This window comes from Daphnia carinata, chromosome 9 (genome assembly GCF_022539665.2).
Source record: "Daphnia carinata strain CSIRO-1 chromosome 9, CSIRO_AGI_Dcar_HiC_V3, whole genome shotgun sequence".
Classification (NCBI taxonomy): domain Eukaryota; kingdom Metazoa; phylum Arthropoda; class Branchiopoda; order Diplostraca; family Daphniidae; genus Daphnia; species Daphnia carinata.
The window spans coordinates 2820437-2831978 of record NC_081339.1 but is presented as its reverse complement, the minus strand read 5'-3'; the positions used below and the strand labels follow the sequence as shown (position 1 = coordinate 2831978).

Genomic DNA, 11542 nt, shown 5'->3' with positions numbered 1-11542 from the left:
AAAGGAATTGTCTTGTTTTCTGCCTGTTAGAACGTTCAATATCCCATCTGTACGTAAGGAATTAATGATAAGCTTAGATTTGCATAACCTGCGGCTTGACATTAAGATGTAGTATGCTTTCCAATGGACTGGTTATTCTTGGATTTCATTCGATTTTTGCCTGTTTATCTAACACTCATTAATGTACAATACAATAGCAAAAATAGGCGACCTGCCTATCAAACGATGTACAGAAAAGTTGAGATGTCATTCGACGAGACCTTCGTTGGCGTGATGTTCTTTTCTAATCTAGCCTTCCTCTCGTCCCTCAGGAGCCTACAGGAGCTACACAGACAGGTGAATATGCTGCTACAACCATCAGCAAATGCACTGGAGAAGAGTGGGTGAGAAAAAGTTTTCGATACCTCTCGGCTGCATGTTTGCCTTCTGCCATCCTCTACCGCCTATACGTATAACAGAGACCCAAAACTTGGCCATCAAAGCGTCAACAGCAGCAGGTGAAAACAATCGGCTCACAATAAGAGAGACACCCCCCAAAGTTACGACTGTTTTTTGTTTGTTCTTGTTTCCCTTTCTATTTTTTTTATCATACGTAATATGGGGCTTTACTGGATGAACGAAAAGACCCTCCGCCCTTCATGTCAGAGTACTGGATAACACTCAGGCCGTCTGTCGGCGCACTTTTTTTTTTCAGCCGTCCCCTCGTATGAAAATGGCTCTATTTTATTTATTTTTTTTCTTACCATATCCGTTGAAGCAAAACTTGGCCATTTCGAAGCTGCCTACGTATGCAATTGTGAAGTCTATAGACGCACTTGCTTTTTAGTGTTTTTGCGCCTTCATTGTGTAATCAGCAGACTTCACGCGCTCCAAAAGCAAAAAAACAAAATTCGGTTGCAAGTGGCTGGATTCTTTATAACGTCCAACATAGTCCCCCATAATCACGAGACTTTTTTTTTTTAAAAGAACCGTCAGGGCGATAGGTACATGCAGCAAAAGAACTTGTTCACTTTCTCATGAGATTGTTTTGTGTTCATTTAAAAATCAGTTGGATGAAAAAGACCTCCCCAGATTTTGTGGGTTATTGTTAGTGTACGAAAATTCCATTTAGACTGGGATGTTCATACAGGTGAATCACACGATCCAATAAATCAATGTACGAGAGTACAATGCCAAATGAATCGATGACCAATAATACATACGAGCTGCTGGTTATCATAATCAATAGACTGAAACGGGAAATCTAGCAGTCGAAATAACAAAGACGATTTACAATGCCAGTCCATCTAACCTCGAATCATTTGCTTGTAGCCCCGTCTTTTGTACGGAGAGTCCATTCCAGCTTGTATAGCTATATTCTCTTGATGGAAATTGGTAAATGGAACGTGATGTTCATCAATCCGGGGGACATACACCACAAAGTTTTTTTTTTCTTTCTTTCTCCATCGTAACGTGTATAGAATACAAACCGTGCAACCCACTAGACAGTGGACACACATCACGCGCGTCCGTCGTCATGGTTACATAAATCAACAACTCGCCACCACCAGAAAAAAAAGAAAAGAAAAATGTGTTCCACAACGAGTGGACCTCCGCAGTTGCCTCCACACACATTGATTTTTTTTTCGATAGTTTTCGGATCTCGTAGACGCGATTATGAAACGCACAAACATCGATTTAGAAGCGATATAAAATTTCCAAACGTTAATCGTTTTAAAATTTTAAATCTCTTGACGGTAGTGTGGGGAGAAAAAGAAAATAATAATCAAGAGAGTTAATGCGTACTCAACAGTAGCACCCATCTCGTTATCATCCCCTCCCCGTGTTGACAGCTGGAGTCTCTTACGTCAGGGAAACAAAAGGTGCTACTATGCTCTACCTCTAGGGAATGTCAATATCTTTTCGATACGATTTCCCTCTGTTTTTTTTTCTATTCTTTTGTGACGGCCCTTTTTTTTTTGTTCTTCCCTGTTGTGTGTAAGTGTATCTGCGTGTAACGCCTCCTCCCCACCACTCACGATTTTTTTTTTTACAGCGGGGAGTGAAGCGGGGAGGTTCTCCCCTTCGTGTCTCTTTTTTTTTCTCTTTGCTCTTTTGTAGTTTGTTTGGGGCACTTGATCGAGAAAAAAAAACGAGAGAGAGGAACTAGAAAGGGAGAGCCAGTGAAAATGCTAATGGTATCATGGACACGCTCTACTGTGTTACGTATACTCGTTCTCTATAGTTCTCGTTTTCAAGTGGCAGATGCTTTTTGGCTGCTGAGCGCATTTGTGTGCTCCAATCCTGCATTTTGATTTGTTTTTTTCCTACTTTTTTTTTTGTCATCTCTAGCACAAGCTACGCTATAAAGCGAACATAGGGACACGTGATACGAAATCAGAATGACATCCTTGAACTGGCGGTCGTCTCCTATTTGTCTTTTAATACGTGAATACGTAAGCCAGATATTGTTTTGACATGAGATTCAAACTTAAAGAAAATGTGGGCATCATTTGGTTTGCTAGAGTAGCCTTCCTATTTTTCGGCTGTAACGTCACAGACGTCCGCAATTTACTCCACTGAAGCTTTTTTTTTTTTAATCTGATCGACTTCCTTTTGATTTTGCGTTCGACGACGAAGGGGGAAGAAAAAGGTAAAACACATAGGTGGCGGAGGATATGCAAGTTATCTCAGAGTCCCCTTTGATATTCAGTTGGCATTAAGAGAGGACATGTCGAGTCTTTATTTTGTCCGACTCTCTTTTTTTTCCTCTTTCGGTGTATGTTTGATCCGATTATAAGTCTTTGAACGGTAGCCTGTACTAGCAAGCTAGCATTAAAGTCTATAAGACGGCGAAGAAAAAAGAAAGAACCCCGAAAAGACAGAAGCTGCTTTCGTTATGGAGGGGTAAGACGAGGAGCGAGAGGTTTGGGACTGTTCGAGCTACGTATTGCGTCAAACTGATGGTACAGGATTCAAGAGGAAAAAAAAGTATATTTACAGAGTAGGCATCAACGCAAGAACAGTCAGATGGGAATTGGCCCCAGAAATCCATCCACGGGGTCCAAACGAAATAATCTCGAGTACATTAACAGATGCCTTTTTTGCTTGCTGCGTTGTTATGTTTTGTCAACAGACACAGATGCCGTACAAGCCGCAAGAGTATTAGACCTAACGTGACTATTAGGTACACATGTTTGACGACATAAAGCTGCGAACCGATGGCTTCAACATGACGTACTGCGTCATTAAGGCAAATCTGGAACGAAGCATCAGAGACATTTAGCAGATCAGTGGTGAATCTAACTGTTTCGAAGCGAAAGTATTCAGGTTTTATGTTACCTCTGTTTGGTGCGTACTGATGGCATTGATTTGTATGGTACTGTGAAACATTTACTCATCCACATCTACCGCGAAAAACACAAAGTTAACAAAAGTCATAATGACGCATAAGTCGTGAAAACTTGTTATCCGACTCTAGATTAATTAAATGACTAGAGTTTCTATAATCTGAACTGGCCAAACGAAAAATAAAGAAAAGAAGGCATTTATTACTTGAGGGGCCGTCCAACTAGTATTATCTCCAAAGTTACCTGTAAAGCAGTATGTTTGCTGCTTTTGCCCCACTATTTTGTAAGATATTACGACAATGTTTTACTCTATCCGCTTGTGTTCGGCGGATTTTGGTAAGATGAAGAAAAGGTTTTAAGACGAATGTTTTTAGTTTTGTGTGTGTTGATTCTTCAGGAATATTTTCAGCCCACGTTATTGATACGTAATTACCGTTGGTATTGCAGTAGTGCAGTCAGCCGTGTCATAACATAGATCAAAATTCACGAGTTGATGTTGACGGATGAAAGTGTATGGAACATGACCGATCCTAATGGAGAGTTGTCCTAGTTGGATGAAGAATTGGAGTTGAAGATGAAGGCATGAAGCCCATGAGCCTGAATTAATAAAATCAGGCAACCAAGCTAGAGCCAAGATCGAGAACAGACGAAAAAATAATTTTCTAACGATTTTTTTGTGTATCTCACGTGCGTCTGCAAAATAAAAGATGGAAACAACTAAAACAGTTTCCACGTTTCATTCGTTGAAAATCGATGAATGGCTCATCAATCAGTGTAAACTTTTAGGTAGTCTTTCGAGCTTAACTTATCTTTTTTTCTCTTGGGTATCATTTCAGATTGCATTTTTTTGTTCTTGATAGGGATTGAGAAACCAACTCCAGTCCAGTCAAATTGCATACCTCCTATACTGGAAGGCCGTGATTGCATAGGGTGCGATCGAACTGGAAGTGGAAAAACATTCGCCTTTGCGTTACCTATAGTTCAAACTCTGAGCAAAGATCCTTATGGGATATTTGCTCTGGTCTTGACTCCAACACGGGAATTGGCATATCAGGTATGCTTCCATTTTCCTTTCTCAAGATTACAGTACTGAGTCCAGCATTATTTAGATAGCAGATCAATTCCAAATTGTTGGAAAGTCAATTAACCTTCGTATGTCAGTTGTCGTTGGTGGAATGGGAATGATGGAACAAGGCATAGAACTATCAAACCATCCACACATAGTTATTGCAACACCTGGCCGGTAGTAATAGCTTTTTTAAAAATCTTCTGGTCAATAATATTTTGTTCAAAGACTTGCAGATCATTTAGAAAGCTGCAAAACATTTTCATTTAAATCCATTAAGTTCTTGGTTATGGATGAAGCTGACAGACTACTAGAAGGCAACTTTGATGAACAGGTTCTTAAAATAATGTGTTGCATACTTCAGTTTTGCAATATAGCTAATTCATTATTTATTGATTTAAAAATTACAGTTACAGACAATATTTCAGGCTTTACCAGAAAAAAGGCAGACGTTGCTTTTTAGTGCTACAATTACGGACACCTTGACCAAGCTTCGTGAATGTGCATTGAATAACGTAAGGAAATATTGGAATACGTACTTGGGCTTTGTTTGACATTGTTAACATATTTCGCAAATCCATAGCCATTTATGTGGTCGGCCCCCGTAGACACTGCTACCGTAGAAGAGCTTGATCAAAGGTACATACTTGTGCCAGCAGATTTTAAGGATGGATACCTGGTCCACGTAGTCCAAAATTTCCGAGAAGAGAAACCAAAAGGCTCCATTATTATTTTCACCGACACGTGCAGGTAAAAAAATAAATTTTAATGGCCGCAAGCGTTTTTAATTCAATAACTATTTTGGTGTTTTCGTAGGAGTTGTCAAATCCTAAGTATGACGCTGTTAGAACTAGGCTTTCAAAGCTTGTGCCTACACTCTATGATGAGCCAACGCGAACGGATAGCTACGTTGACAAAATTCCGTTCAAACACCGTCAAAATTCTTGTGGCTACCGATGTGGCTAGCCGAGGTGAGTGCATTGACTGTACCTATTTAAATAATTTAAAGCACTTCATTTTCCTTTTTGTTCAGGACTCGATATTCCTACAGTTCAGCTGATCATTAATCACAATGTTCCTTCAAGCCCCAAAGAATACGTTCATCGTGTGGGTCGTACAGCCCGTGCTGGCAGAGGCGGCCTTGCATTGACGCTAATCACCCCCAATGATATTAAACTTCTTCATGCCATTGAAGGACGTATTTCGAAGCAGCTGCTAGAATACAAAATCAAAGGTATAAAAAGTTCATTTTGGCGTTTCTTGTTTTTGGAATAATTTGATCTATATTTGCTTTTCGCCAAACAGAAAAAGAAGTTATCAAAATTCTGACGCAAGTTGCTGTGACGAAAAGAGAACAAGAAATTAATTTAGATGAGCAAGACTTTGGCGAAAAGAAGAGAATAAATAAAAGGAAAAAATTGATAGAACAAGGGCTTGATCCGGAAGAAGCCGACCGTGAGATCGAAGCTGATATTGAGTGGAAAAGACGGAAAGGAGACAAAAAGTCAAAATCCCGAAAAGGCAAAGGTTCCCGGAAAAAAGGCTCACAGGCAGCCTCGTCAGCCACAAATCTTACATCTGACTCCGACTAATGCTTGCATACGCAATATGAACCATTCTCCAAATCGCTTAACGACAAATACAATTCCCAAATGGTTTTTCCTTCTACCCTCATACCTTCTGTTGGCGCCTTGTTGACGAGGGCTTACTTACATTTAAGTCAAAACGTCTCAAAAGTAGAGACGTCACATTTAATGTTACGTCACCACTACCGACGGCGACCTTTCAACCGTGCGTCTAACAGACGCCATGTGGGTTCCGGGAATTTTCAAATAATAATAGGTTTATTCCGATTGATTTGAGGAGTTGAAGCAAAATGCATTTTAAAGCGTTTTCTGACGTTTGACTTAATGAAAGAGAAATTGTTTTGAAATAGTGCAAGCGATACTATGGGCCACGAATACGATTTTCCGTTTTGTTTTCTGTACTGCAATATTGTACAGGAAAGTCCATCCAAAAATTTCGATCTATGGTGTACATAAAACAGCAATAAAAACGGCATTGGGAGCAATTTTTTATTAAAAATGGAGTCATAGGTTTGAATCTAATCTATGACTAGTTTGAAGAAGGATCATCGAGGTATTGAAGACAGAATCTATGTGCTCTGGAAAGCAAAAAAGAATAACTACACAACCTCAAGTTCATAACCAACCTTCATTTCCTAATTTGAATGGCAATTTCTTATGATTTTGGTTTTGGTGTTTTTGGTTTTTGGTTTTGCAACTTGGCTGTTGCCGGTTACGGTTGGCGCGCGCGCGGATGGTTGAATTTTTATTTGATATCTGACAACAGGGCTTGTTTGAAATTCAAGAGCCTGAGCCATATACATCGCCCAAACATTTCAAAGTTTCTTGTGCTAGTTTTGATAGATGAAGAACTGAAAATACGTGGGGTTTATTTTTAATTAGAGAAGATGTCTACGAAAAACCGTTTAATTCAAAACTTTGTAAGCCTTAGTTCCTGACTACACACGTTCAAAATGTGAAAGGTACGAATCCGGAATCCAAAGGTGCCTTCAGGTAATGGTGTCATTATTTGCAATACAAATCGAATCAACTAGAAGTAACAGCTTTTTTAATTATACTTTTTTGTCTGTGGTAGGTCATTTGCTGCATGGAAAATCTTTCAGTTTTTGATACCAGCCAGCTAGATATTATAGAATTTTTCATCAATCTTAGAGAACTTTTAAGAACATGTGACAACAAATCCTGCCTTGGGTGGAAGGCTGTGGAACTAGTTAAACATCTAAGTTCAGATTCATCTATTTTTCAACTTCTCTGTGAATTAGAATTTGTCCCAATTCTTTCGCAATATCTTCACGGGCAACTGGAGGCTGACAAGGCAGTGTTATTGCTGTCTGCAATAGAAACATTGAGTGAAGGCATAATTGTGGAAAGAACAGGCTATTGGCTTGGAAATATTTTGAAATATTTAACTAATTCTATCTTGGAAAAATGTGACTACACTCTGCCACACTTACTTGCTGTTCTGTCAAATTTGTGCTTTGAAAACTATGTTGTAATCACTGAACTTCAGAGAGAAAATCGATCTGAGTTATTACTCCAATATCTTATCCAGTTGCAAGCAAATAATCCCTTAGTTCAACTTCATGCCTCTCAGGTAATTATTGGTATTTTTCCTCATCTTTTTTTATACAGAAATATAGTGAATAATTCTTCTATTGTTTTTGCTTTAGGTCGTCTTTAGTATATTGGCGACTAGCTCTATTAGCGAAGCGATGCTGGCAAACTACTTAAAAACGGTTGTCGATGTACTTCCAATAGGGGCAAAAACACACAATACAAATCTTATCCAGCGCTGTGGATCCATATTTTCATGGATGTCGCGCGATCGCCTCATCCTTGAAATGATGAAAACCCCTCATTTTCAAGAGCTACTGGAAGACTGTTTGAAAGACATGGTAGCTTTACTTGCTTTTTCCAAACATACAAGTACAACCAACAGCATTCTGCTCTTCATAACGAAGTTGCTTCGAACCCAGTTGATCCCCAACAAAAAGTTTACTGAAGCTTACATACCATCCCTTATTCCACTTTTTCAAAATGCTGCATTGACCGAAAACCTACTCGAACTACTGGCGGATTTAGTTAAAAACTCACCCAGTCTTCATTTAATGGAAGACATCCTCGAACAACTTTTCAGCCAAGTTGTCAATCAACTCAACAATTTTAAAAATCCTACATGCAAGACGTCCTGCAGAATTCTTGGACATTCGTTGCAAATTCTACAAAATATCCTTTTAAAAATATTTAATCATTAACATGAAAAATACTTTAATAGTTTTATTTCCTTAACTTAAAATTAACCTTTGCACAGCTATATAAAGTTTCACCTTCCAACACTCGCATTACATCGCTGCTCAAACCGGACTCCTTCGTCAACATTGTGTCAAATTTTGTGATACTTAGCGAAGAAGTAGAAGAGAAGAAAGCCGATTCGAACCTGTCTCTCAATTCTGGTATTATGGCGCATTACACATCAGAAACGAGAGTCATCGTTGTCGAGTGCCTGACTCTCCTCGCGCAAATTGCTTGCCGTGACGCGGACTACTTGCAAAAATACAGCTATATGCTAGGACAGCCTAATGTGCATCAGTGCCTGGCATCCGCAATTTTGCAGGGTGACTGCCATGTCAAACAAGACGCGCTAGCCCTAGTCGGGACTTTAGGATTTTCTAGTGATAGGTACGTACAGAAAAATTTTAATCATATCTACCAGTTGCTACATACGTTTTTTACTCGATAACAGTGTGATGGGCTTATCGCATGCCTTGGATCAATTATGTACGCGACGTGGCAGCGTCACGGAAGACCGTGAGCAGTCAATAAACCGCGCCTTTTTGAATTGGAACCTATCTCCTGAGCAAATGAAGAAAATTGACAACCTTACAAAACAAATGCTTAACCAGGAAAAATTTTGGGAGGTAAAAGCGAATGCTAGTAGAATTGTTGTAGGATCATTAATGGAACTTGTTTCGATTTAGAACATGAAAAAATGCGAGATCCTTGAACTGATGGAACTACAACTTGGAAGACGCGAGCGGGAAGAGCATCGATTGAAGCTGCAATTGGATTCTACACAACAAGACCTCAATACATTAAAAATAAACCTACTGCAAATAAAAGCAGAGGTTAATATTTTTGGAAATTCATCCACAATTTTTGCTAATTAAATATTACATATTGATCATAGAACGAACGAATGATGGCCATGGTTCTTAGCAAAAATGAACTGGTCGAATCCAAGGAGGCGGAGAATCGAGGATTAACGAGACGTCTGGAAAAAATGCATGAGACCCAGAGAGTGAACCAGTCCGATTGGAGAAAAGTTATTCCGCACAATTATGGGTCTTATCCAATAAAAGTAAAGGATATTTTCTGTTCCAGGAACGTGAGCGAATGCAAAGGGAGAAAGACAAGTTTGAATTAGCGCAAACTGAAGCAACGAACCAGATCCAAGCCCAGCTTGATTCGGCTATGAAACAAATCAGGAACCTTATTCAGAAAAATGAAGATTTGGACGAAGAGTTGAAAAAATCACAAAAAACTTGTGAAGGTATATTTATAAGTACAAACTTGTTACACTTGACATCTAACTGACTGGTTATTGCGACTTCCTAGGATTAAAATTGGCATGTGAAAAAAAAGACAAAGAACTCGAAAAACAGACGCAAGACCTCCAAGAGGTTAAATCCTGTAGTGATAACCTAGCGAAAACACTTCGGAAAAGGGAAAAAGAGTGCGAAGAGAAGGAGAGAGAAATCACGTCTCTAAGCCAGGTAGGGTATTTGTGTTTTAATTTTCGAACCACAACTAGATTCTTTAACTTGCACGGCTGGTCCCTTTAAAATACTTCTGTCTTCCCAGGCGGTGAAGAAATCAGAAATATTGCGCCAAGATTTGGAGGCGCGGCTCATTGAATCTGAGAAATCATGTCAAGAAACCAAAAAGAAACTAAACAAACTCGAGAAAATTCAAGAGTTTATCTATGATTTATCATCAGGAAAGAACAAATTATTTGAGGATAAATGAGATATAGTAAAAGTTTGCGAGGAGAAGAATGATAAACATATTAAGATAATAGAAATACACAGGTCTATTGGTGGAACCTTTTTGCAATGTCTGAAATACAGAGATATCTTCATTACAATGTTTTGTTTGTGTGTTCGAATGGTTCTGCTCTCCATAGTAGAATCATCCCTCGCAAAGAATGGTTTCTCGGTTTAAAAATTAAAAAAACTTATGAAGTGTGTGTGTGAGATATCGCTTAAGACGAATTAGTGGCATCGCCATTGTCGTGGAAGCTGTTGCCATTGACCACAAATGAATTGCCTAACCCGTAAAGGTGACCGCAGTATTTGGCATCGTCAATGTTGTCCTCAAAGAACAACTATGGTTTGAGAAAATAATGTCAATTTACTGTAGTCACAAAACTGAAAAAAAAAATGGTACCTCTCTCATTTTGAAGAACGCCATTCCTGTAAGCAGGGAATCTGAACCCGCTTGATGTTGAGGGCCGACTCTTTCGAGTTCTAATTGGTCGGCTACTTCTTGCAAGCCTCCTTTTAAGTTTTTGCAACTCTTCATGAGATATTTGACATCATAGATGGTGGGAAAGTAAATCCTTAGGAGTTCAAAGAATTCACTTTCCTCCTGAGGCAGGTGGTGGTTGGTCAATATTTTGAGCAGATAGCCAAAGTCATATCCACTGTGGAATGACAACCACTTGATGTTATCCATCAGGACTATTCCAGATGTCATCATCAGTTCAGCAAAATCTAAAGGATCTATGCCTTCTTCTTCATGCTTTTTGAATTGTAGACCAGAGTTCTGGAGCAGTTCTATGCTGTCCTGTGCATACATGTCTTCTCTGTGAAGATGTAAATAAGAAAATGTAATGGTTAAGGTAAAAATCAAACATTTGATTGAAAACCATACCCAAGGTTAAACTTGAAGTTAAATTGCCAGGTAGTGTACCCAGAAGGTGTTTTGCCATCTTTGTTCAAGAAACTCAAGCCCAGTTGTATGATTTTCAGAAGATCTACATTACACTTTAAAAGCTGATATTGGTAATCAGCAGGACTGCGAAATTCTCCAATAGGGCGGGCTACTACTCCTGGGAACTCAGTGTCCATGGCTACATAATTGTAAACTTGCACAATTTGACGGATGTGTCGAAATTCGTCCTCCAAGTTGTGAGCCCAGACTTCCCGAATCCCACACTCTTCATTACTAGGATGCATATTTCCTAAGGAATGCAAAAGCGTAAAATATGCGTAATAATAATATGATGAGAGCAAATATTATTACGATTAATACCAGTTGATGTTGGCATGGCTGTGGATATTGAAGTTTCAGAAACCCAGTGATCAACACACTAGATTACAGAAGAATCAAATTCGTATCAACTAGCATATCCAACAGCACATCACTCGAGCCTTCAAAACAATAAATGGATAAAAGAACTCTACAATTAATACGATATTAACACCACTAGTTTAATTTAAAATGATATTTGACACATCGACTGAGAGGGAAACTTCACCTGAAAATGTTTTCCGATTTTC

At 39.0% G+C, this 11542-nt stretch overlaps 3 protein-coding genes across 3 annotated transcripts; 2 read left to right on the top strand and 1 right to left on the bottom strand.

Annotated features, from left to right (window-relative positions):
• The first annotated feature begins 3960 nt into the window (after positions 1-3960).
• Positions 3961-6061, top strand: LOC130689047 (probable ATP-dependent RNA helicase DDX49). The gene is made up of 9 exons (XM_057512068.2): positions 3961-4115; positions 4190-4383; positions 4439-4572; positions 4624-4729; positions 4806-4910; positions 4979-5145; positions 5212-5366; positions 5429-5629; positions 5701-6061. The coding sequence occupies exons 1-9, from the start codon at positions 4037-4039 to the stop codon at positions 5985-5987; spliced, it is 1428 nt and encodes a 475-aa protein (XP_057368051.1). The 5' UTR covers positions 3961-4036; the 3' UTR covers positions 5988-6061.
• Positions 6062-6765: 704 nt separating this feature from the next.
• LOC130689033 (uncharacterized) lies at positions 6766-10125 on the top strand. The gene is given in 11 exon segments (XM_057512049.2): positions 6766-6907; positions 6909-6974; positions 7057-7575; positions 7652-8207; positions 8291-8660; positions 8725-8899; positions 8960-9106; positions 9169-9303; positions 9363-9531; positions 9597-9754; positions 9843-10125. Coding segments are annotated over 11 exon segments (2499 nt in total). The 5' UTR covers positions 6766-6868; the 3' UTR covers positions 10008-10125.
• Positions 10054-11531, bottom strand: LOC130689058 (CCR4-NOT transcription complex subunit 7-like). Its single transcript, XM_057512080.2, has 4 exons — positions 11286-11531; positions 10914-11223; positions 10428-10845; positions 10054-10365 (listed from the first exon to the last, which is right to left on the bottom strand). Exons 1-4 carry the CDS (start codon positions 11308-11310, stop codon positions 10243-10245), a joined length of 876 nt encoding a protein of 291 aa, XP_057368063.1. The 5' UTR covers positions 11311-11531; the 3' UTR covers positions 10054-10242.
• Between the last annotated feature and the right edge of the window lie 11 nt (positions 11532-11542).

Bases quoted from the DNA above. Each gene is read 5' to 3' on its own strand.
- LOC130689047 (XM_057512068.2), top strand. From the start codon at position 4,037: ATGGAAACAACTAAAACAGTTTCCACGTTTCATTCGTTGAAAATCGAT. The intron at 5,367-5,428 runs GTGAGTGCATTG...CTTTTTGTTCAG, and splicing joins TACCGATGTGGCTAGCCGAG to GACTCGATATTCCTACAGTT. The intron at 5,630-5,700 runs GTATAAAAAGTT...TTCGCCAAACAG, and splicing joins GCTAGAATACAAAATCAAAG to AAAAAGAAGTTATCAAAATT.
- LOC130689058 (XM_057512080.2), bottom strand. From the start codon at position 11,310: ATGCCAACATCAACTGGTATTAATC. The intron at 11,224-11,285 runs GTAATAATATTT...TGCATTCCTTAG, and splicing joins AACATCAACTGGTATTAATC to GAAATATGCATCCTAGTAAT. The intron at 10,846-10,913 runs GTATGGTTTTCA...ACATCTTCACAG, and splicing joins AACTTCAAGTTTAACCTTGG to AGAAGACATGTATGCACAGG.